Consider the following 24,898-nt stretch of genomic DNA (forward strand, 5'->3'; position numbering starts at 1 on the left):
TGTCTATCTAAACATAAAAGCGGTCTAACAACTATAGATTAAAAAAATGCATAAAAATAAAAAACTAAGAAAAAAGTTTTTTTTAAAAAACACAAATTTAACGTTTGATTTAAAACATGTTGGATTATCAAATATAATATATTTCTACTCAATTATTGAATTATTTTCGTACACATAAAAACATTATCAAGTTGTGGGTCTCATGCATTTGAATTTTTTTTTTTTAATGATCAGCAATTATACGTGCAAAACGTTTTTCTTTTGTCAAGATAAGATAGATGGTGTAGGACCACCTCAAGATAAGGGTAGTACTAGTTACATAATGGAGTAGTATTGCTTTATTTATTTGACCTTTCTAAATTTGCATTATATTACAAATTTGTAAATTTATTTGTTGATACATTATTTTTCATATTTGCAAGTTGCAACCCCTTTTTTAGGGCATTATCTACAAATGAAATTTTGTAATTTCCCTATTCTATTCAAAATAAAATACACTTGTACTTATGTAGGTTCACATAAATAGTGGTCCTATTTCATTAAAAATAAAATAAACATGTTTTTATGTAGATTCACATAAATAGTGATGTATTTCTTTCAAAATAAAATTAAAAAGTTGGTGGTCCTAGCCTCCTTGGTTCACATGCTTATATTAGTGATCAATTGGTATTAATATATTAAAATAATACTACTTGCATAAAAACAAGCAAATTACCTTTTTTGTATTAAAAACAACACCATTTTAACAATAAGTCCGATTTGCAATATTGACACTTTCGACAAACACGTCGGGTTAAATTTTGAAAAAATAATTTTGGGGAACCTTGGAAAAGCTAATTTTGTGTAGGTAGATTCAAGAAAGTGTAAAAGATCGATTTTATCTCATTGTTTAGAACAATTATTTATAAATATTTCACCATCTATAGGTAATTATCATTTAATTCACCATCATTTATTTTTTAGAATAAAATGTCCAGCAAAAGATCTTCAACATGACAACCAAAATTACACGTCGGTTACTCAATCAGCACTTAACTTCGATTGTCACATCGATATTCTGATCAACGGATCTTTTTGCAGGACATAATTTTATTCCCGAACATGAAACGATGAACACTAAATAATAAACGATTGAACATTTTTTGGTAAACGTCACAAACGATGGGACAAAATCGATTATTACAATAGTTATATATCTATATCCAATTTCAATTTAATTGTCAAGACTTATTAGGCTCCACTACTATGTATAAAAACAATTATTTGCACTTCCCCAACTATTCTTGGAATATTCCTTTTATGGAAAAACCATAATTACTTATCGTGACGTTCACCAAACCATACTACGACTATTTAGTTTAGTTTTTGTTTCTAAATTTTGATATTTTGTCGATTATTGTGTTGCTTCCATTTATTTGATTATTGATATGTTATCAACGACTTTAGTAGTACTTTATTTCAATGTTTGGTACCAATAAGCCTCGGCGGATTTATTTATTGAGAATCAATATATTGGAGGGATAATTATTTGTTGAATTTTCATTAAATAATTTTATCAACCCATTAATAAATTAACTAATAAGTACATACAATCAAACTAATACCTCTTTACCCTCTATAAAGTTATTAAATAATTCATTCAAAATTCAGTTGAAAATTGAGGGGTATTACATGTTTTATTCCTTCTCAAACACACGAACTGCTCATTGTACGTTTTCTGCCCGAGTTATGTTCGACGAAATGTCAAACAGAATCTACCCTTTACAAATTACAACAAATTATTCCTTACATTCCTAAATCGGTTCAGTTCAATGAAAATTTCATCTTTTCCAAAGTTTTTTGCTAATCAAAATAATTGGGCTGGTTTGCGAAGGATCGACTGTCAATTTTTTGTTATGGGTTTTCATTTTTCATGCCCACCATGTGTTCGACGAAAAGCACAAACCAATTGCTTTTCTTTTCGACCACAAAAAATTGGTATATTTTCATCTATTAAGAGTTGGAAGGATTTCGATTTTTTATTTTCTTTTTCTTTTTCTTTTTCTTCAGAAACAAATGATTCATTTTCCAAAATCCATTGCACTGGTTTGAGAATTGGGCCGATCAGTGGACCGCTCCAAATCCACATTGGGCCGATACATTATTCGGCCCAATATTAATTGGGCCGAGCAAAGACAATTAATTACTACAATTGGGCCGGACCATTACTTATATTTCCAAAAGAAATTGGATAGCTAATTACCTAATTTACATAAATTAAGAGATTGATAATGTTTAATAATTAAGTATGTTCATGCAAGCACGTATCCATATAAGTTATAACTATTTCGTTACTTCATGTGTTGTTGTTTATACCAATTTGTCAAATACTAATAAGCTAGAAGAAAAAAAAATAAAAACAAAAAAAGAGTATCATTTTTACTTAAAAATGATTGTGTTATTTTTATGATAGCAGCAAACACAAACCTATCTTTCATTTTTTATGGTTGTATAATTATTTACCAAAGTTTATAATTTGATTGTATTATTTTTATGATTGCGGCAAACACATACCTATCTTTCATTTTTTGAGAATAATTGCATTCCTATCTTTTTCTTAGAAATAATTGTATTCCTATCTTGAAAAACTATTCATTCGTGAATCATGTGTGACCACTTAAAGTAGTAGCAAGAATAACACCAAATCGTTTGAAATATTCAAACATGGTTGCATAATAAATTAGGTAGACATTCATTGAATATTGAAAAAAATGCATCATGGTGGGGCCCAAAGCTCCATCACTTTTACTCACACTAATATCCACATTCTTAACAACATCAGAAAATAAATTGACCAAGTACTAGTTTAGTAGTTTTTTCTTACCAATTTTTCCACAATTTGTTGCACTTATTTTACTAATCTTTCTTCCTTTCTGGTCTTCTTTGAATGATCTTTCTTTCCTTTTTTTGACAAAAAAATTGGCATTAGAAATTTAGAATAGTATTCTCTTCCTATATGGAGTAGTATGTTATACTCCAAATAATTCTGATTTTTTCCACAAGATTCCAATATGACTCGACCAATGAAATATTCAATTACAAACTCAACTACTCTTACTAAAAGTTATTGTACCTTGAAATGTCAGCCAATAACATATGCGGATAGGGGTGCGTTAAAATGACAACACTTAAAATGACACTGTGACACCACACTAGACTGCAATATTATATATGCTATACTGCAATAGTATAAACGCTAGACAGCAATCTACAATAATCTATAGATTGCAGTCTAGCGTATTGGATATTGCAGGCCGCATCACCTTGCAGTCTAGAGTATTGGATATTGCAGTCTAGAGTATTGGATGTTGCAGTCCACGTAAAATTTCCCTTGCAGATTTTTTTTATTGTCACATAGCAGTTGATTATTCGTCCACGTGTACAAATGATTGGCTAGGAATGTAGTATGCTGTTATTTTAAGATGGGTTGTCATTTTAACACATCCCTATGCAGATATGCCTCACATTTTTAGTATTTTTTTAAAAAAATCAAGCAACGATATATACATACAATTATACTTTCTCTCTTACTAGGAACATCTTTTTTCTCTATTAATAATTAATATATTAAATTATTTTTTTCTCTACTTAAACCCACAAAAGTCAAAACAATAGTATCTCGTAAAAAAGTACTATCACCCAACAAATGTGACATCTTAATCGAAAATGAGAAAACTCTAGACAATAGTACTCTTAAATTAAATAAGTACTATATTCTAGACAATAGACATAATTAATATGATTCAATGCTTGAAAATAACATGACTAAACATCACTACCGTGAAAGGCCAAAACACCTATTTGGCTTTAGCCTTTACCCCACATAACAAACAATTTGTCTAATATAGCTGGATTTTAGCATACAACTTTTCTTAGATTTTTGCAAGAATATGTGGTCTTGCTTCACTTATATAAAATAAAAAAGCATCATCATACCTACGGAATATATAATATTTTCTTTCTTTATTAGTACTTTTCCCCAGCAATTTTCATTTAATAATTCCACCTAAATTAATTGGCAATACTTGTTTTCTATTTTATTTTTAAAAAAAAAAAAATTGGTAAAGGATTTATCTATTTTACTTTAATACCCTTTGACGCGTTAGTCTTATATCTACAGTTTCAAATTTATTAATTAATTATATTTATCATATAAAAATCTACGGTTGATCAAAATATACATATTTATCTAATACTCCCTCCGTCCCGGATAATTCGGGTCACTTTAACCGGGCACGGATTTTAAGCATTGTAATGAAAAGTAGGTTGAAAAAGTTAGTGGAATGTGGGTCCTACCTTTATACTCCCTCCGTCCTACATAATTTTACCCACTTTGACCTAAGCACGGGTTTTAAGAAATTTAATGGAAAGTGAGTTGAAAAAGTTGGTGAGATGTGGGTCCTACTTTTAAAGTATTATTTTTATAATAAAATGTGAGTAGGAATGAGTTAGTGGAATATGGGGTCCACTACCAAAAATGGTAAAAGTGAAATGTGTAAAATTATGTGGGACGGCCCAAAATGGAATACTGTGTAAATTTATGTGGGACGGAGGGAGTATATTAGATTTATAATAAAATGTGAGTAGGAATGAGTTAGTGGAACATGGGATCCACTACCATAAATGGTAAAAGTGAAATGAGATAAATTATGTGGGACAGACTGAAATAGAAAATTGGGATGAATTATCTGGAACGGATGGAGTAAATAATTAAATATACACAGATCAAATAGTGTTTTTATAAGTTAAAACACGTGTAATTTTATTTTCAAATTACTACTATTGTTTTACATAATTAAAAAAGTGGAGAAACCCATAAATTAGGTTGGTGATTGACATATCAAAAGGATAATTAGTAATAATATAAAAAAAAAAGTTAATTAAAATAAAAACAAAAAGTTGACAAAGACTACACATTTCAAAGTCGTCTGTTTTCACAATAAAATCCCAAAACAGTATACCAGATGCATCCAAACTCATAAACTAATCACTTCGGCGGCTGCTGCTTCTCTGTCAAGAATCAAAATGGATAACCTTATGGGGCTGCTGAGGATTAAAGTGAAGAGAGGCATAAATCTTGCTGTTCGCGATGTCTGCAGCAGTGATCCTTATGTTGTAGTCAAGATGGCCAAGCAGGTCTCTTTGCTCTGTTTTTGTGAAATTGGTTGCCTTTCTGATTCTGGGCTCGCCGCAAATTTTCATCTTTTTCACTTTTTTTGCCTTTTTTTGTTGATCAAGAGGCGTTTTTGGGGGGTTTTCAAGGGTTTATGAAGCAAGAAATGAATGAGTTGACTTTTGTTGCTGCTGAAATTGCTTTTTGGTTTGAGCTGTTGACTAATTTCATGTTTTTTTTTCCTTTTATCTTCTGCTGAAATTGGCCATAGATGGATTAGGATTTTTGTTTCTGTGGGGATTTATGATTGAGCTGCCTGGTTTTTTTGTTTCTGAGCTTTGACTGAAGTTGAATCATTTTTTTTCTATTTTTGAAGTTGAGAATTGATAAATTAGGAATTTTTTTCATGTTAATTTGATATTAAGATGGCTGCATTTTATGTTATGGTTGTTGATTTCAACTGGTTGAAGGTGTTGTGTATTGTTTGTGAAGAATATTTGAACAGCTTCTGTGATTAGTTGCCATTGCTCTTTTGAAGGCTTGCGGAGTTCGTATGCATATCTCTCTCGTTGCGTTGTGTGTGTGTTCGTGGAACACGAGATGTAACTTTGTAGCAATAAGGATATGTATGTGTAAATGCTTGTGTTCGAGTATTGATTGTGTAGATTGTTGTTGCTTTCGGGTTTAGCTATGGTGTCGAATCTTGTTCTGATAGATGGTTTTGCTGCAGAAGTTGAAGACTCGTGTCGTGAAAAAGGATGTCAACCCTGAGTGGAATGAGGATTTGACACTTTCCATTGCGGATTATAATCTTCCAATCCATTTGGTGAGTTCACTTTGATTGGCCTTGATCATTTTCATTTTTTGTTTTTGAGCAAGATCGTCTCTGTCGTTTCACGTTTGATGGGAAGTAAATAGGACTAGGTGTCGTATATTGCCCTTGTTTGGAATTTGGTGAAATGGAAGTTGTGCCACATTCTGCATATCGTTGGATGTGCACTCGTCTTCGTTTGATAGGAAGCATGGACTAGTTGTCGTATATTTCCCTTGTTTGGGACTTGGTGAAATGGAAGTTGTACTACATTCTGCATGTTGTTCGATACTTGGATGTGCACTTGTCCTATTTATCTATTCCCGTGTCTTGCCTTCCGATCTTCCCAGAAATCTGTTTTTGTTACATAAAACAATTTGACAGTTTTACATAATCAAACTCGGGTTAATCACTTCAAACTCTTCGATCCCTTGGAAATTGGAATTATGCTTCGTTTCTTGATATCGATAGCTTGTCTCGGTCGAAGGAAGCAATCTTAATTCAAAAGATTGAATTGCCAAGAATTATTAGCATTCATTTTGTAGATAGCCCTTCTCTATTCTTTGTGCTTATACGATCTCTCTCTTCTTAATTCAACAGACTGTGTACGACCACGACACGTTCAGCCTGGACGACAGGATGGGGGACGCGGAGTTTGACATAAAACCCTTCATAGAAGCCGTGAAAATGAGACTCGAGGGGCTCCCGGACGGCACCATCATCACGAAGGTGCCTGCCTCGAGGACAAACTGCCTGTCGGAGGAGAGCTCCGTGGTGTGGAAAGACGGGAAGGTGGTGCAGGATCTTTGCCTCCGGCTGAGAAACGTCGAGTGCGGCGAAGTGGAGATTCAGCTGCAGTGGATCAATGTCCCTGGCTCCAGAGGTTTGAATATGGCTTACTAAACATGGCTTGTTTATGTGCAATAAATATTGCTAAGTTTGTGAGGTTTGTATATTATATTTAGTGGGAAAATTATTGAGAGGCATATGATCTTAATTAGCATTGCTGCTAAATTTGTAAGTTAAAAAGCCTATGATCTTTAATGTAATATTAAAATTCTTGTATTGTTCAATAGTAAGTTTGGTGCTTGTTGTGTTCATTTTTAGTGAGGTGTTTAATTCACATTTGTTTTCCACCAAGTACGGTTTTTAGAATTCCTCCGACCCACGGATTTTAGGGTTCAACAATTAATCGATATTTCACGATCAAGGGTATAATACTATTTGCAGTAGCGGATATCATTGGACCCGAAAAAGATACTACTACCAGTTTAATAGTACTATGTAGTGTTGTTTTAAAGTTAAGTAGATAATAGGTATAATAAAATATAGAGATTGATGTTTTCATTCTAGGAAACGTGTCATTTTTTCGTGGGACGTTGTGAGAAACAAGTTGCTTTCAATGGGACGAAGGGAGTATTGTTCGTCTTCAAATTATATGAAGTGAATTTTTCCAAATTCAATTTGATATTACTAGGTTTTTCCTTATTAGGATTAGAGATTGATACCTCCTTAAAATCTCAATAAACATTCTATTGGAGCATATAACACAAAGTTTTACCACTTTTATACCATCTTACCTTGGAACATAAAAACCACTTTCCACTTACATCAAACACACACACTCACACACATTTTATGATCAAACACAAATGAAACACACACACACACAAGGGGTAATGCATCTTGTTAATTCCAAATTGCCAAGAATTTGAAATTGAGCCCTTTATTTTGTTTGCAAAGAAAAAACTTTTCTAGCATTTTGGTGAGTGTGGGATTTTGCACTTTTGAGGGAGTTTCATGGCGAGGTTCGGGTCGATCCCAAGAGAAGGCAGCACCTTGGAGTTCTTGTAGGAGCATAAACACTTCATGTCCGCGTGCGAGAGGGAAGAGCAGCAGGCGGCTGAGGGCGGGGGCGGGTTAGGGGCCGTGGCCGAGGGCTTGCAGTCCGTGAACCCGGCCACGGTCATGTTGCATATGGTCTGGGCATTGGCCCCTCCAAGAATCACTAGAATCACACTCACTATTGCTATCTTTTTGTATGATGACTCCATTTTTTCTCTTCTTGTGTTGGAAATGTATGGTGTGTATGTGTATATATATATAGACACAATGTGGGGACTGGTGTGTCACGGATTGTTGTGCTCGTGAGTTTTGGGAGTGCTTTTTTAGGTAGTGAAATTTGGTGTTTTGATTCAGAGTTCTTGTCGTTGAATGCACAAACTTTGATTCGATTATCTTAGTGTGGATTACATGAAACGGCGACGTTCCGTTTCATTAAAAATTACTTCCTCTGTGGATCGCAATAATAGAGGCATTTCAATTTGCGCACTCATTTTGAAAAAATAATTATAAATAGTTAAAATGGAGAAAAAGTATAGTAAGAGAGAGAATATCGTAGATACAACTCTTCTCTACATTATTCTCTCTCTTACACTCTCTCTCCGCTTTAACTATCTAATATATCATTTTTTTCAAAATGACTGCAGAAAATGAAATGCCTCTACCGTGGAACGGAAGAAATACTCTTCTTTAGTAAGAATTCATCCAAAATTTGTGCATTTGCAGCAATTAAACCTTGAATTTATAAACATTACTCAGGTTTGAGGTGCTTATTCAACGATTAGTTTTGCTTGTCCAAGCAATTGGTTTGCGTAAATTGAAACGAAGAGTGAACCATCGTTCCGGGCCTAATCCTAACCAGAATTGCGCCGTTCCAATACCTACAGTTTGGCTCAAATCTAGGAAAAAACTGGGAGAAACTGCCACTTTTGAACAAGAATCGGAATCGCCAAGGCACTTCACGAGCCGACAGAGTTTTCTACTGTCGAATTAGTGCACATGAAACAGAGCACATCATGAAACAGAGTTGATCTTCTATATGAAGACTACAAACCAGACAGATTACTGACCAACATCAGCTGCAACTCAACATACAATGCAGTGAGACGAAACCACGGATTGGAGTCGTGGATTCATCTCACTGCTTGTAGTACAGATCCTTCAATATATACACAGCAAAGCATTCACAGTAAATCAGCTGCAATTCAACACAATCGCGTGATAATGAAGTGAGACGAAGCAACCGATTAAGTAAAAGCGATACAGTGCATACAAACACATAAAGAAAATGCAGGATTGGTGATTAATCCCTATTTGTGACTAATGAACCCTAATTTCAGGTGTGTGCATCATACATCAAGACATACACAAGTTTTTGCCTAAAACAAGCAGATAATAATGAAATCTTCAAGATATTAACAATTGGAAACAAACCAAGATATTCTAGCATTCCCTACTACCATACCTTAAACCAACTGATGGATTCCAAAATATGGTTTATTTAGATACACAAACATATTTCATCGAAACTCATACAACGATACACCTCCATAAAACAAAAATCCATATTCGGACACAGCTAACCTTCTCGAAATCCAGCAAAACTCAACATTAACTTTCTAATCGGACATAATCAAGAACTCTCGAAAAACAGAGCAATAACAGAGAAACTCAAACAGCAGCAACAACTCCCACAAGCTAACCTGCATAGTTTGTGAGTGAGACATAAAAGCAGGAGCCAAAAAATCCATACGATGCTACACCTCCATACGATGATACACCTTCATAAAACAAAAATCCATCTACGCACACAGCTAACCTTCGCAAATCCAGCAAAACTCAACATAATTTTCTAATCGCACATAATCAAGAACTCTCGAAAAACAGAGCAATAACAGAGAAACTCAAACAGCAGCAACAACTCCCACAAGCTAACCTGCATAGTTTTCGAGTGAGGCATAAAAGCAGGAGCGAAAAAACAAAGCTTTCGTTGAACCAGATATGCTAGCCTTCCCTACTACCATACCTTAAACCAACAGATGGATTCCAAAATGTAGTATTTATTTAGATACACATTCAAATTTCATCGATACTCATACGATGCTACACCTCCATAAAACGAAAATCCAGCAAAACTCAACGTTAACATCCTAATCGTACATAATCAAGAACTGTCGAAAATAAATAAATAACAGAGAGAGCAAAAAAACTCAATCACCTCCTCTCAACGCAACTTCGAATCCTTGCTCAGCAGATACTTCTTCAGCACATCCATCACCGAGCCAAAATCCGCCTTCACCTGCGTGGGAGGGTTAGCGAACCGGCAAGCCATGTCCTTGATCTCCCCGGAGTGATAATCCACCTTCGACTGCGTGAACTTCAGCCCGTGCGCAGTGCTCACCACCACCGTCCTGTCGTTCGGCCCGATGATCCCACTGTTCCTCAGCTTGAACAGGGCCGTCAGCGCCACGCCCGTGTGGGGGCAGATGAACATCCCGGTCGAATCCGCCTGCGCCATCGCGTCCATCAGCTCCTCCTCGGTCGCCTCCTCCACAATGCCGTTGCAGTTCTGCAACGCGTACACCGCCCTGTCGATGGAGACGGGATCCCCAATCTGAATCGCGGAGGCGAACGTCGTCCCCGCCTTCACCGCCTTGAAATCCTTCCACCCTGATTTGTAGTGAAGGTAAAGCGGATTCGCATTCGCCGCCTGTGCGCAAACGAGGCGAGGGATTTTATCAACGAGCCCTAATTCCTTGCACATGTGGAAACCCTTGTAGAATGCGTAAATGTTGCCGAGATTTCCGCCGGGAACGATCACCCAATCGGGAACCTGCCAGTCAAATTGCTGCAAAATCTCAATCGCGGCGGTTTTCTGCCCTTCCAATCTCAAGCTATTGAGAGAATTAGCGAGATATATCGGCAATTCGGAGGTGACTTCGCGAATTAGCTGCATACATCCATCGAAATCGGTGTCGATGCTCAATACAAAAGCCCCATTTGCAATTGGCTGGACTAATTGAGCTAGGGATATCCGATTTGCCGGGAGAAACACGATTGATGGAATTCCGGCGGAGGCGCAGTAGGCGGAGAGGGCGGCGGAGGTGTCTCCGGTGGAAGCGCAGCCGACGCCGACGAGAGGGCGGTTCATTTTCCGGAGGCGATTGACCTGGCTGACTAACACAGTCATGCCTAGGTCTTTGAAGCTGCCGGTGTGGCTGATTCCGCAATGCTTCACCCATAAATCCTTCATGCCGAGGAACTGTTTGCCGAAACGCTCGGCCCAGAAGAGGTTGGAATTGCCCTCAAACGCGCTGACGATGTCGTCGGAGTCGATTTCGGGGAGGACCCACTCCTTCTTGGACCAGACGCCGGAGCCGTAGGGCCAGGTGGTCTTGCCGACGCGGGAGTCGAAGAGGGAGCGCCAGTAGGCGCCGTCGAAGCGCCTGAGCGCGTCGAGGTCGTGGCGGACGTCGAGGAGGGCGCCGGAGCGGCTGCGGTAGACGATCTCGTCGAGGGAGTAGGACTCGGTGGAGGAGGGATCCGCGTTGAAGGGGACGTACTTGGCGGAGAAGTTGTGGGAGGAGGTGTGGCGGCGGGCCTCGTCGCGGATGTTCTCGTCGCAGGGGCGGCGGGGTTTTGGCGGCGGCGGCGGCGGGAGGGTCGGGGGAGGTGGCGGTGGCGCGGATGGAGAGGGGGGTGGGGCGGGGGGCGGAGGAGGGGGCTGGGGAGAGGGGTGGGGAGGAGAGGAAGGAGGATCTGAGGATGGGAGGAGCCGCCATTGGAGAGAGTGTTGGAGAAGACGGTGAGAGGTTCGAATGGAGGAGGTGAATTGATTTGGGATGTGATTGTAATTAAGGGATTTAGGTCTGTTTAAGGATTACTTATCCTAATCTAGTAACTTTGGTTTTGTTTGGACAGCTATCACTTATTTGGACACCTATTTTCTCATTTTTTTAGTTTTATAATACGGGGTAATTACAATTTAAATCGAGAATGTTTCACTAATGTTTCAATTGAATACAAAATATTTTAAGTTAATAAATATTATACAAAAAGTTTAACTAGTGTTACGAATTAGTACATTCCATCTAAAATCTCTAACACTATTACTTTTTCTTATTTTTCTCCAAAATTATGCCTAAAAAACATGATATTATTTCTCTAAATAATACCTTATGCATTGTCATATAAACATTTTATCAAGCAATGAATTCACATTTAACTTTCAGCTAATATTTGTAGCTAATTTTAGAGTCGAAAATGATGAAAAATAAGAAAAAGTAATGATGTTAGTGATTTTTAGACATAATGTACTAATTTGAAACACTATCAAACTCTTTGTATGATATTTATTAACTTAAAACATTTTGTACTCAATTGAAACATTGGTCAAACATTTTGTATATAAAGTGTAATTACCCCTTTATAATACTCTTTCCTTTCGAAGGAAGATAATCCCTTCTTTATGGACCTGTTCAAGGTTTATCGGTCCGGCAGTTAAAATCGAAACCGTCGATTTTTTGAACCGTGGTTCGCTTCATGTTCAAAAAATTTCGAACCGATACTATGTCGGAACCGCCAGTTCCGGACGATTCCAAACTGAAACCGCGAAAAACCGCCGGAAAATCGTGAAATCAAGCCGGAACCGCAAAAAACCGCAATAAAACCGTTGGTTCGGAACCGTGAAAAACCACCGGAAAACCGTCGGTTCAAAATCAAAACCGAAACCGGCGGTTTTGGAACCGGAACCATAACCGCGAAACACCCTCGCGGTTCGATTCCGGTTCAACAATATCCAAAACCGGAACCGGCGGTTCCTGAACAGTGGGCACCTCTACTTCTTTGGATGGTACGAGATTTTTTGCAGTTTAAAATTGTATATTAAGCCAAGAGAAAAAGAAGTAGGAGAGAAAGAATAAAATGGAGGTAAAAGTATTTCTATTTTAAGTGATGAGTCATCGTAGTTGGAGGTAAACTAAAAAAAGTGGTTCAATATTCCATGGACCTGTATATTGTAATTAAATTGTGCTATAGGATTTAACTAGTATGATTTAATTTAGAATAAAATTTGCATAATTCAAATTATAAACATACTAAAATAAAGTTGGATCGTTTAATTGAAATCGATTTAAAATATAAAATTGAAAAAAAAGGTCACATATGCATTTTTTATATTTAAGTATGCAACTCTTTGATGTTTGCAGAAATTGACGCCATCACATGCCTAATGAGACATTTTACATCAATTATATCAACATGAACCAATGGTAAACTAAATTTGTTGATTGTGTAATTACTTATCGGTTTATTTTAAGTTCTTTGGATGCAACTAAGGGCTGGTTTGATTGCCTACATATCCTAGATATCTCATCCTATCCATGAGTTGTTGAGTGTTTGTTTGCCATGAGAGTCTAGCACTATGACCCGGTATAAACAAGCAAACCTAGAAAGGATTCAGCATCACGAATTTTGATATCATATAAAAGTCTGAATTTCAAGACCAATTACGAAACAATAGTGATTACAAAATAATAGGTCGATGTATCAACTCATTGCAACATCTCAACATGAAGGATTCAAATCATCATATTTATAGTCAATAAGTTGAAGGTTGAAGTCACATAAACATTAGGTTGCTCGATGGTTCTATTGCAGCTATTAAAACATATAGATTGGGTTGTAATGCTCGAGGCAAGAATAGGGAGTGACGTTGGTGCAGAAGCACGAATAAGGAGCGGCTCTTACGTCTAAAGTGGAGGAGAATGTGAATGAACTGAAACACAACTGCAAGAAAAGAATCGCGAGACTATACAACTACGTGACTGCATAGTTGAGGAGAACTTAATAGATAAAGATGTGTAACTCATAAGAAGTTGCTCTTCTTATAGAGCATAAGAGTGCACATTGGAAAACTTGGATTAGTTTGTGGGTACAACTGTCAGTCTGAGAGTCGGGCCGCTTATAGATTTGTAAGTCACTATTATCACGAGCAATACATACCGATTTAAGTCGTTGTATGGATTTCTTAGTCATTATTATCCCGATCCATACAGATTTCTTTTGTCCCGAGCCTCTGTCCTAGTGCAAGGAGCTTAGACATTATTGTATTAGGTGCCGAATTCGAGCCTACTAGACATCCATAGTAGTTTCCTCCTTTATATAGGATTTTAATTTTTTTTTTAAAAATATGACAATCACAATATAAATGAAAATCCTAATAAAACTATCATTAAACCCTAAATCATTAAAATGAAAAAAACCCGACCCATTTAAAATGGGTATTGGGCCGAAACTGCGGACCCTCATATTTATAGAACTGAGACTAGAACCCTAAACCGCTCTTAAACCCATTTCCTTCAAAGGAAGAAGCTTTGGAGCCAAGTTTAACAACTTCAGCAAAGAATTCAAGCGAAATCCTCCCAAAAATCGAGATATTTTTGAGAAATTAAGAAGAAACCTCAAGTACTAAGATGATTTTCATTTAATCCTTTCAAGTTTTCAGTGAATTCAGCTAACGTTTCAGTAACTTAACCGAATGGTTTGGGATTTTATGCTAAATTTTTTTTTGGTTTGCAGCTGGCTGTATTCGAATTTCTGAATGGCGGTCGACGGGAGCTTTTCACTTGAATCGGAGCTGCAGAGGTTTATTGATCGGTGCCCGAAGCTCAAGGCGATTCCCAGCTTCGGTAATTTGCTAGCGAAGGTACTGAGTTTCTGTATGAAGTTTTAATGAGTTAATTTTGTAGCTTTTGCTGGAAAATTGAATGATAATTTGTGTGTATTTGGGGGAGTTAGGGTGATAAAATCACAGAAGATGAGGTGGTGCTGGCTTTGGGGGAGCTGGTTTTGCATCCAAAGTACACAATTCGGTTGCTGGGATGCTTTAGGCCTATAGCACAGAGGATTGTTGAGAGGAGTGTGCATTTGCTTCATCTGGTGCCGAATTTGAGGTCGGATGATGATAGTAATATGGAAGATTTTGATGAAAAAGTGTTTCTGGGGGAAGATGAAGATGATGAAGATGTAGATAGTCCAGAAGTAGCTCGTGTTATTGATGTTTACGTGAGAAGAAGGAAGGGATTGCGTCTTCACGAGCTTGCATGTCTCGCCTTCTGCCGCGCCCTTGATTTGATACCCTTTTTGTTGGGGTAAAAAGATTAGTTAACTTGGTTGTTCATTTATTTTCTGGAACTTTATTATATCCCACTTTGCATTTCATCCATGCTTGGGTTAATGTGGTGGTTAGTTAATATTTCTGTCGGAAAGATGTTGGATTAACTCGTGCAGACTGGGCTGTTTTTCTATGATGATCGGGAACTAGAATACTGATAAAAGCACGATTTTGAAAATTGTATAGTTTTGGCGAAATATAACATCTTATTGTTGCGAGTGAACTGCAGAATGATCTAATGCTACTTTTTAGTTATGTTGCAGTTACAGGGCATTTACTTTACTCTCTTGTGATCTTTGCATTCCTTTTATAATCCTAACCCTTTATACATTCCTTCTCGACCGGGATTTTATTTTTTGAAGTAATATCGTTCCTTGACGCAGGTCCATTTTAAATTATTTTAAAGTTGCTCCTGCTCCATTTGAAAGAATCGTTCAATGCACATCAGTTTCCAAGGCACTAGCTGGGGTAATTTGTAGCTCAAGTATTGTTTTACACAAACATAAGGCCTTTGGCCCAACATTTTTTAAAGCTCCCTCTGGTTTTCAGGAAGCCAGGCAGTTGTTAAAGGTTGTCCGAGTATCATATCGTTTCCTTACATTGGAGCCAGCTGTCTTCACTACGTTATGGGATTGGTCCTGTTTTTTGGACATTGTACAGCAGTCCGCAGACCTCACCATGGTTAACGATGCAACGTTGAGGACTATTTTGTTTGACATGAGATGGTGCAGTGCTGGCATTTTGTCGAGAGCTTTGAGATTAAGTTTTAAGGCATCTGCAAACCTTAATACTGAATCTGAAGAAGCTTTTAAGAGTTATATGCGGTAAATTTTTTTTTACTTCTGTCGCAGTTTGATCTATGCTAACCCCCACCCCACCCCCACCAAAAAACCACCATACACTAAACAACATATCTACTATCTACTATTCTACTATATCTACTAAAAACAAACTATTTTCATGCAACAGATATCTTTCATTGTTCAAATTCCAGGTTCAGTTACTAGTTCAAAAGCCTTCAACCTTTTAGTTTTTATAGTAATCTTTTTTCCGAATGAATCAAAAAGCAAAATACTAGGAACTTTTCTAGCTTAGTAAAAACACTAATAAAAGTTGTATAGTGAATTTGAACTAACTAACAATTACCGATATATTAAATGTGTTGATGAAATCTTGGTTATCAATTTGACACATATAAAAATAAAACTATGAAATTATACGAAACGAATTAATCTTCGTCTATATCTGTGTAATTAATTTTTTAAACTATTTTTCTGTCTATCTTATAATAAGAAAAAGAATTCGATTTCATGATATACAAATTATTTATTTGTTTCCCCTTATTTAGTTACCATGCATCACACCGGGCAAAACTAGTTTTTTGTAAATTTGCATCTGTAGATGTGGTAATTGTTTAATAGATGGACTATTGAAGGAAAGTTGTGTGTTACTACACATATCAAGTGGAGTACTCATTATATAAATAGCTCGAGCCTAAGCAAAAATTATTAGACCTCAAGTTTGATACAATATGACGGCTTACTGAAATCACGTTATATAGTTTTTCTCGTCTAGAACAATAAAGAATATAATTTTATGAGCTCAAATAATAGACATTGATGTTATCTCATTGCATCTAGACTCCGAAGAAATCATTTAAAGAAATGGAATATTTCAAAACAGATAAAGATGATGTAATTGCAAAATAAAATTATGTTGTTCTGAAATGTGACACCAATCTATTTGTACAATGTTAAAATTGTAATCATTACCAATTGTTTACTGTTTATACTTTTTAGTGCAAGTTTTAAGTTACTTAGGCTTCATGGTTGTACTGTTTGCAGTTGGCAAGAATTTTGTATGGATGTATCTTTGGAGAAAGGGGGTTGGCATCTCGAATACTCTGCAAATGACTATGGGGCAGTTGGAAGAAAAGACAACTCATGCTCTTCAATGATTGATAAGATTGTGCCCTTGAATCATTTTAGCATGCAGGGCACAGGGTACGATTTCTATCAATAAAGTGGTTACATTTCTTTGCATTTTTCCTTTGGTTTGTGTTTTGATGGTCTTTCCTTATAATTATCAATATACTGATAGTTCTGGTATGTTTCCCAGTGTTCCTTCTTAATTGGGTCCATTCCTACGCTTTTATGTTTGACTTTGACCTCAAATGTACTATACATAACTACCATGTTCTGAATCTTGATTTTATGCAGAAGTCCTGCGATGCCCTTTGTCTTGACGTCTGCTCTGAAAAAAGGTTTTGAGATGGTCTCTTTAGCTGTTAGTCAGAGGTGGCCTGTGCTTCTTTATGGTCCTGCTGGTGGTGGGAAAACTGCACTTGTTTTCAAGTTAGCCCATAATTATGGTAGTAGAGGTGGGTGGCTCAATTCTTTCTGGTCTCTATATTCAATGAAATTCTGTATTATTGGATCTCTGTAGAATGTTTTTCTGATTGTTGATATTTCTGTTTGAACTACATAGTTTTGTCCATTCACATGGACGAGCAGGTTGACGGGAAAACACTACTTGGGACTTATGTCTGCACGGAGAAACCTGGTGAATTCAGATGGCAACCTGGTTCTCTAACTCAGGTTTGAAGTTAATCTTTTAAGTTCAACTTACTTCCTGAGCTGTCTTGTTGTAACCTGTATTTCATATTCATTGACAGGCGGTCTTGAATGGTTTCTGGGTTGTTTTCGAAGATATAGATAAAGCACCATCTGACATTATGTCAATCTTGTTGCCTTTGTTGGAAGGTGCAGTTACATTCTCAACTGGCCATGGGGAGGTATGGCCATCTTTTGTCTCTAATATCACAAAAAATGTTTTAATTTTTTTTTTGGGGGGGAGGGGTGCTGATGTTAAATTGTTGTTGTTAGTTGCAGTGCTACATGTTACCTTATACTTATCTCTGTGATTGAGGCAGTCCAGAAGTGTGTTACATAATTTACATTAATTTGATAGTCGCTGCATTATTTTGCACTATGCAGGCAGTAAGGGTAAACCCAGGTTTCCGGTTATTTTCCACAGTGACAAGCTCAAATCCAGACGCATCTCGTTTTAGTGAAGGTAAAGAGCTCTTCCTGACATTAAAACAACTTCATTTTATTGCGTCTGTGCTGATATTGGTTTCTCAAGTCAGATCCTTGTTCTTCCTTAGAAATAGAACAAGATAATATTTTTTTCTGTGATGCTTATTGTCAGCGTATGTTATGTCTAGAGTCCTTTCCATGACCTGGCATGATATGGAGCTGTTAATCACTTCCATCTATGCTATATTTGTTAAGGGAGTAGCTAAATTCCTATAATTAGATAAATTCTCACCATTTATTTGAGAAGGAATATATAGCACTAGATTACTTGTATTAGGCCTTACAAATGAAGTTGCAAAACACTACATGATAATGTAATTCTTATTTCATTGTTGTTTAATCGTTTGATATGGTGCCCTTTTGTCTTTTCTGTTCCTTTGGTAACAGGTCGGAATTCCCTTGGTGCTGTCTGGAGGAAAATAATGATTACGCCACCCAGTAAGCAGGATCTGATACAAATTATCTTACAGTGGTACCCAGAACTGGAGTATCTTGCCCTAAAACTCATAGGTCTGCTGAATGTTTCATATTCAAGAATAGTTTGTGCTCCTTATAGTGGTCACAGTGCTATTTACTTATATTTCTTGATGCTTTTTGCAGAAACCTTTGAAAGAGTAAACGAGCTTACAAATTTCCAATTAGGATTAATGCCATCTTCAATTTCTAATGGGAGGTTCACTCTAAGGTAACAGCAGATTATATACATGCATATACTCCTTTATGTTTTTCCTGCACATGTATCAACCGAGCCTTTTCTGCACACAATGAAGGGATCTTCTTAAGTTCTGCAAAAGAGTTGCAAGTTTGCTCTCCTGCTCTGGACATGAAACAATCACCTCTTACGCCTGTGAAAACATCTGTAAAGAGGTTAGACACATCATGATAACTCTTCAATTTCTCTGCATGAGCAGGGCTTCTGTATGATAGACTGTAATCAAGCTGACAAGCTCCTTTTGTCGTTTCAGGCAATAGATGTTTTTGCATCATTCTCCACTTCGGCTGCAAATCGGTTGGCCATCATGAGAGAGATTGCTAGGTTGTGGGGTGTTGTAGGGGCTGAGACTTTGTATCCTGTTAACAAGCCAGTAATTCAGGTACTGCTAATTATGATATGTTTTTGTTTGGCCATTTTTATGATGTGCATATTTGTGGGCTGCGGCTCTGTATTGGTTTACACAGCCTTACCGTTGTTTTGTACTGTGTTCAGGAACTGAAATCCGAGTTCCGAATTGGGCGATGTAACCTTCAACATGCTGAAATGGCAGTGAGTGACCACATTGTATTCTTTGGTTTATCTTATTTTGAAGAAGCTTCAGAAAATTTATTAACAAGGCTACCATTCTCTTCATACAGCCGAATAGGAATAAGAAGCCGTTTGTTGAGCTCCGTAGCTCAGCACATGCACTTGAAAGAATAGCTTGCTCTGTTAAGTTCAATGAGCCCGTATTATTGGTTGGCGAAACTGGCACTGGGAAAACTACTCTCGTTCAGACACTTGCCACAAGGCTTGGTCAGAAACTTACAGTTTTGGTATGTTGAGTTTGGAACCTCCAGTGCTGATTTATTAATATTACTTTGAACACTAGAAGTGACAATTCGCCATTGTAATTGTTTTTTCTCTTCCAGAATTTAAGTCAGCAGAGTGATGTTGCTGACCTCTTAGGAGGATTCAAACCCGTAGATGCAGGGCTTGTTTGTGTTCCTCTATATCAGGAGTTTGTGAATCTGTTCACAAACACCTTTCCTTCAAAGGTATTGTTCACGAGAAGTATAGTGATTCTATCTCCTTTTTTTAAGGATGCCTCTAACATACTTCTATTTCCTTTCAGGACAATAACATATTTCTTACCCGTATGAGGAAATTTGTAGATGAGAAGAACTGGAAAATGTTGTTAAGTGGTTTCCAGAAATGCATCAGCAGAATAACTGAAATAAGAAAACCCAGTTCCGGTAAGAAGCGGAAGAGGCCTTTAAGTGAAGAACTATTGAAATCTTGGGAAATATTTTCAGCAAACCTTGAAAGAGCTCATGCACAGGTTAGTGCATCAGATGGAATGGTTTTTTCATTTGTGGAAGGAGCTTTTATTAGAGCCATGAAAAACGGTGAATGGGTATTGTTGGATGAAGTAAATTTGGCCCCTCCAGAGATCATGCAGCGAGTTACTGGGGTCCTTGAAAATGAGAGAGGGTCGGTATGCTTGGCTGAAAGAGGAGATACAGAATATATTCACCGGCATCCCAACTTCCGAATCTTCGCATGCATGAACCCTGCTACTGATGCTGGTAAAAGAGATTTGGCAGTTTCTTTGAGGAGCAGATTTACAGAATACTTTGTTGATGATGTATTAGATGATGAAGACTTGGTTTTGTTTATTAATCAATTTATTGACGATGACCCTTCATATAGAAAAATAGTATGTCAAGTCATGAAATTTTACAAAGCAGCAAAAGAATCTGAGGAAAGATTACAGGATGGTGCCAACCAGAAGCCTCATTACAGTTTACGCTCTCTATACAGGGGACTGGAATACTTAAAAAAGGCTAAAAGAAAGTTTGGGTTGGAAAAATCTATTTATGATGGCTTCTGTATGTTCTTTATGAATTCACTAGATGACCCTAGTGCAAGATCAATGAACGCTTTAATCTGCAAAGAGCTATTAGGAGGTCGATCACTCCAGCCACTCCCTTATCACGAATACTTGGCGGTCAAAACACCCTCAAAAGATAATGATATATTGAAGCGCTATGTACTGACAGAAAGTGTTGGGGAACACCTTAAGAATCTTGCACGGGCTATTTTTATTGGAAGATATCCTGTGTTGTTGCAGGGACCCACGTCTAGCGGTAAGACTAGCCTGGTTTGCTACCTAGCTGCAGTTACTGGTCATGAATTTGTAAGAATTAATAATCACGAACACACTGATCTCCAAGAATATCTTGGTTCTTATATAACTGATGCAAGTGGAAAGCTTGCCTTCCATGAAGGTGTCCTGGTGAAAGCTGTTCGTAAGGGTCAGTGGATTGTTCTTGATGAACTTAACTTAGCTCCCTCAGATGTCCTTGAAGCACTGAATCGGTTGCTAGATGATAATAGAGAGCTTTTTGTTCCTGAGCTCCAAGAAACAATCCGTGCTCATCCAGATTTTATGTTGTTTGCAACCCAAAATCCACCTGGTGTTTATGCGGGCCGCAAACTGCTCTCTAGAGCATTCCGTAATCGTTTTGTGGAGATTCATGTTGATGAAATACCGCAAAAAGAGTTGGTGCACATTCTGTATGAAAGGTGCAAAGTTCCTCAAAGCTATGCAAAAAAAATGGTTGATGTGATGAGGGAGTTGCATTTGCACAGGCAGAGTAGCAACGTTTTTGCTGGAAAACATGGATATATCACTCCGCGTGACTTGTTCCGATGGGCTGATCGTTACGTTGAATATGTAAGATCTTATGAGGATCTAGCTTATGATGGTTACTACTTAATGGCAGAAAGGCTGCGTGATGATGCCGAAAAAAGAGTTGTTAAAGAAGTTTTGGAGAGGCTGTTAAAGGTCCAACTTTCTGATGGAAAGTTATACAAGCAGGTACTTATTTTCTCTATTCTGAATGCCTAATACCATTGTCTATGTTACCATGTTGCAAATCATTCATCATCAGCCTTAAAAGCACTTAAAACCAACTCTACCTCTTCTGAAGTGAGCATATTAGTGAAAAGGTGTTTGTTGCAGATCTAAGGTTAGAATGAACTCATCTATGTCATAGAGATATTTATTTTGATTAGGTTTACGTACTTGGTTAGTACCTTTACATGGCATCCTGCTCATGGATTTTTTTAAATGTTTGTCTAGGACGATAGAGATCAAAGTGGTGTTGTAGGTGGCATGCGAGTATCAGTTTACTTTATGTGCCTTGTCAGATTCTATGATGGCTATCGTCTTTCTCTCCTTTTGTCTTTCCTCTCTTTATTTGTTTTTACTTTTCGGTGGGGTGGCTGTGGTTATGACATGTCATGGACCATTAGAATATGATGTGCTCATATATATTTTTTTTTCAGGAAGAAAAAGGCCGAGACTATTTTTTGCAGTCAAATGACTATAAAAATCCTGAAAGTATTGGGCAGTAAGTATCTATAAGGTTACAGAATCTGTGCTCTCTTTCCCAAATAATTGAGGTCGTAAGTTCTCTTATCCTTTTGCTTTACCAGAATCATTTGGACAAAGAGTCTATGGAGAATGTATTTTCTGGTCGAACGGTGTTATCAGATGCGCGAACCTGTCCTCCTTGTGGGTGAAACTGGAGGAGGGAAAACAACTGTTTGTCAGCTGCTTAGTATCATGAAGAGGTCCAAGTTACATATACTGAATTGCCATCAATACACAGAGACATCTGATTTTCTTGGGGTATGCCCTTTTACTTCATTAGTTTTTCTATATGTTTGTTTTGTTGCCCTTTCAGTTATGGCCTCATCCTTGTCACATTACAATCGTGAAGTCACAGTTGTATACAATTTTGTCTTTTTGGTTTAATATTGACCAGGGATTTTATCCTGTGCGTGAGAGATCAAAAATTAGTTTGGACTTTCAGAATCTTTGTGAGAAAGCTGCCCAGTCGAAGGCTTTTATACATTTTCCTGGAGATTCTGTATGTTGATCTCTTAGTTCCAAACACATTTTCCATCTTTGACGTCATCATCTTTTTTAATAGATTTTTTTTCCTGCAGAAAATTTCTCTGGACATTAACCAGGCTTCTCAGACCCTCAATGTACTCTCTCTAATTATCAAAAGTTATAAAGAGCTTTCTGTGTTGAATCCTGAAGTCACTATGGATGAGCTTAAAGACATAGAAATTATTAAGGAGGAAATGTGCCAGCTTCTAGAGAAGTGGCGAACAATTTTCACGTGGCAAGATGGCCCTCTTATTGAAGCAATGAAGAGTGGCGACTTGTTTCTTGTTGATGAGATTTCGTTGGCTGATGATAGTGTTCTAGAAAGATTAAACAGCGTCCTGGAGCCAGAAAGGAAATTGGTGAGGAACTTATAGTATGTTGTTGTATTACTTTATCATTTTATTTTTTTGTTGCCAATGATCTGTATTCCTTAAAAACATGAAGGTTCAGTCAAACTGGACATGCATCGTTATGAGTATCTTGTACTTTGACTTGAATGATCAGAGTGGTAATTGTCATATACAAGTTCAAAGATCTGGGAAAAACATGGCGTAAGTGTGTTTGTTGGGTCTGCCCAAGTGCCCATGACTAATACTCCCTTGTTCTTTTTCTTATGTCCTGAAATTATAGACTATTTTCTCCAATAGATGTGCATGTAATTTTTGTTTTCCTTAATGTGCTTCTACTTAAAATTGTTTGCAATCAACAATATTTTATTTTGATAAAGTAAATAAGGATATTTATTTTTTGTTATTCTACTTTGTTAAAGAAATTAAATGAATATTTTTAATAGTTGTGAAAAGGCAAAGGTGGTTATAATAATAGGATGGAGGGGAGTCTTGCTAATGTTGTTTATTGACTCCGGGTAAATTTTACTGAATATATGCAGTACTTGGCTGAGAAAGGAGGCTCTGATCTTGAGAACATTGTAGCTCATGAGAACTTCTTTCTTCTGGCTACAATGAATCCTGGTGGAGACTATGGAAAGAAAGAACTGTCACCTGCTCTTCGAAATCGATTCACGGAAATATGGGTTCCCTCTGTTACTGATATTGATGAACTTAAAAGTATTGCTACTGAGAGGTAAGCTTTTCTTTATAAGTAATACGTGATTAAATATAAATCAGGCAGAATATGATATTATGCCTTACGGACTTGCTTTGAAATGCAGAATATTGGAGCCAAAACTTCCTCACATTGTGGATGTCATGCTAAGCTTTTGGGAGGTTTGTTGTTTCCGATTCATGCGTATTGTTATTCATCCATTAGCGATCATTGTTATTGGTAATCATGAATTTTTTTGCGATACCCATTTATTATACTTGTAGAAGGATATCTTATTCTCCACGTTGGGCTGTTCATAATTAGTTGTTTAATTATATTCTTTCCGTATATATATGTCTATATTATGAATTATCTAGTAAATCCCAAATCAAATTTATTCTCCTTTTATCTATTTAAAACCTTGTTAAACTTCCGAAGCAGCTGTAAATCTTACATTTTTCAATTTTTGTGTTTGTTCCCTTTTCAAATGTTTTTAGGTTTGGAAATAAATTTCTTTGTGGTTCATACTGGTCTCTTTGTTTCACTTCTTTTCTTATCTATCTCCTGCTTTGCAGTGGTTCAACCTTTTGCAGACAGGAAGAATTCTTACTGTGAGGGATCTGTTATCTTGGGTATCATTTATTAATGTGTCAGCAAGAAATTTAACAGCTGAGTCTGCATTGATACACGGGGCATTCCTCGTTTTACTGGATGGGCTTAGCTTGGGTATGTTTGCTAATCTGTCCACCAGAATATTTTGTTATTGATTGCAATCACTTTACTACATACATCTGGAGGAGCTTTGTTAAATGATGTTGATGGAAACATGGCTGACCTTAGTATTAGTTTGTGGACATGTGACTTGACAGGGTTTGGATGCTTCTTGAGATTAATTCTTGACTGTAGTCTTGATATCTACAATTTCATTCTACTTAGTCTTGTTCTTGTATTTTTATTTCTATAGCTATTGTGAACCTAGCTCTTGACCTAGGTATATAGGGTTTTCCCACATGTCGTGTAAAGCAAATAGGAACCTTATGTTCTTTTCTCTCCCAGTTACCGTGTGCTCTATAGGCACTGTTTAGTGACTAAGGATTATATATATCTGTTCATAAT

General features: G+C 37.0%; 2 protein-coding genes and 1 pseudogene across 2 annotated transcripts in view; 2 read left to right on the forward strand and 1 right to left on the reverse strand.

The window, feature by feature from the left end:
* The first annotated feature begins 5,000 nt into the window (after positions 1–5,000).
* On the forward strand, positions 5,001–7,063 carry LOC125203792 (protein C2-DOMAIN ABA-RELATED 4-like). Its single transcript, XM_048102242.1, has 3 exons — positions 5,001–5,175; positions 5,883–5,978; positions 6,564–7,063. Exons 1-3 carry the CDS (start codon positions 5,065–5,067, stop codon positions 6,864–6,866), a joined length of 510 nt encoding a protein of 169 aa, XP_047958199.1. The 5' UTR covers positions 5,001–5,064; the 3' UTR covers positions 6,867–7,063.
* A 2,221-nt stretch (positions 7,064–9,284) lies between these two features.
* LOC125204210 lies at positions 9,285–11,608 on the reverse strand (annotated as a pseudogene).
* A 2,559-nt stretch (positions 11,609–14,167) lies between these two features.
* The window catches only part of LOC125204209 (midasin-like), a 31,088-nt gene continuing 20,357 nt past the window's right edge, over positions 14,168–24,898 (forward strand). The window contains exons 1-25 of the mRNA XM_048102803.1: positions 14,168–14,270; positions 14,385–14,511; positions 14,604–14,956; positions 15,363–15,447; positions 15,529–15,803; positions 16,824–16,982; positions 17,199–17,359; positions 17,467–17,576; positions 17,654–17,773; positions 17,976–18,054; positions 18,465–18,587; positions 18,678–18,762; positions 18,848–18,944; positions 19,043–19,171; positions 19,285–19,341; positions 19,431–19,607; positions 19,704–19,829; positions 19,907–21,655; positions 22,126–22,190; positions 22,276–22,471; positions 22,608–22,712; positions 22,792–23,097; positions 23,628–23,821; positions 23,910–23,964; positions 24,358–24,508. Coding sequence (XP_047958760.1) covers positions 14,407–14,511; positions 14,604–14,956; positions 15,363–15,447; positions 15,529–15,803; positions 16,824–16,982; positions 17,199–17,359; positions 17,467–17,576; positions 17,654–17,773; positions 17,976–18,054; positions 18,465–18,587; positions 18,678–18,762; positions 18,848–18,944; positions 19,043–19,171; positions 19,285–19,341; positions 19,431–19,607; positions 19,704–19,829; positions 19,907–21,655; positions 22,126–22,190; positions 22,276–22,471; positions 22,608–22,712; positions 22,792–23,097; positions 23,628–23,821; positions 23,910–23,964; positions 24,358–24,508 — 5,062 coding nt within the window. The 5' untranslated portion in view covers positions 14,168–14,270; positions 14,385–14,406. The remainder of the gene's footprint in view (positions 14,271–14,384; positions 14,512–14,603; positions 14,957–15,362; positions 15,448–15,528; positions 15,804–16,823; positions 16,983–17,198; positions 17,360–17,466; positions 17,577–17,653; positions 17,774–17,975; positions 18,055–18,464; positions 18,588–18,677; positions 18,763–18,847; positions 18,945–19,042; positions 19,172–19,284; positions 19,342–19,430; positions 19,608–19,703; positions 19,830–19,906; positions 21,656–22,125; positions 22,191–22,275; positions 22,472–22,607; positions 22,713–22,791; positions 23,098–23,627; positions 23,822–23,909; positions 23,965–24,357; positions 24,509–24,898) is intronic.

Source organism: Salvia hispanica, chromosome 2 (assembly GCF_023119035.1).
Source record: "Salvia hispanica cultivar TCC Black 2014 chromosome 2, UniMelb_Shisp_WGS_1.0, whole genome shotgun sequence".
In the NCBI taxonomy this organism is placed as follows: Eukaryota; Viridiplantae; Streptophyta; class Magnoliopsida; order Lamiales; family Lamiaceae; genus Salvia; species Salvia hispanica.

Excerpts from the sequence above, each read along its gene's own strand:
- LOC125203792 (XM_048102242.1), top strand. The coding sequence starts at position 5,065 with ATGGATAACCTTATGGGGCTGCTGAGGATTAAAGTGAAGAGAGGCATA. Across the intron at positions 5,176-5,882 it reads TAGTCAAGATGGCCAAGCAG|AAGTTGAAGACTCGTGTCGT; the intron begins GTCTCTTTGCTC and ends GTTTTGCTGCAG. Across the intron at positions 5,979-6,563 it reads ATAATCTTCCAATCCATTTG|ACTGTGTACGACCACGACAC; the intron begins GTGAGTTCACTT and ends TTAATTCAACAG.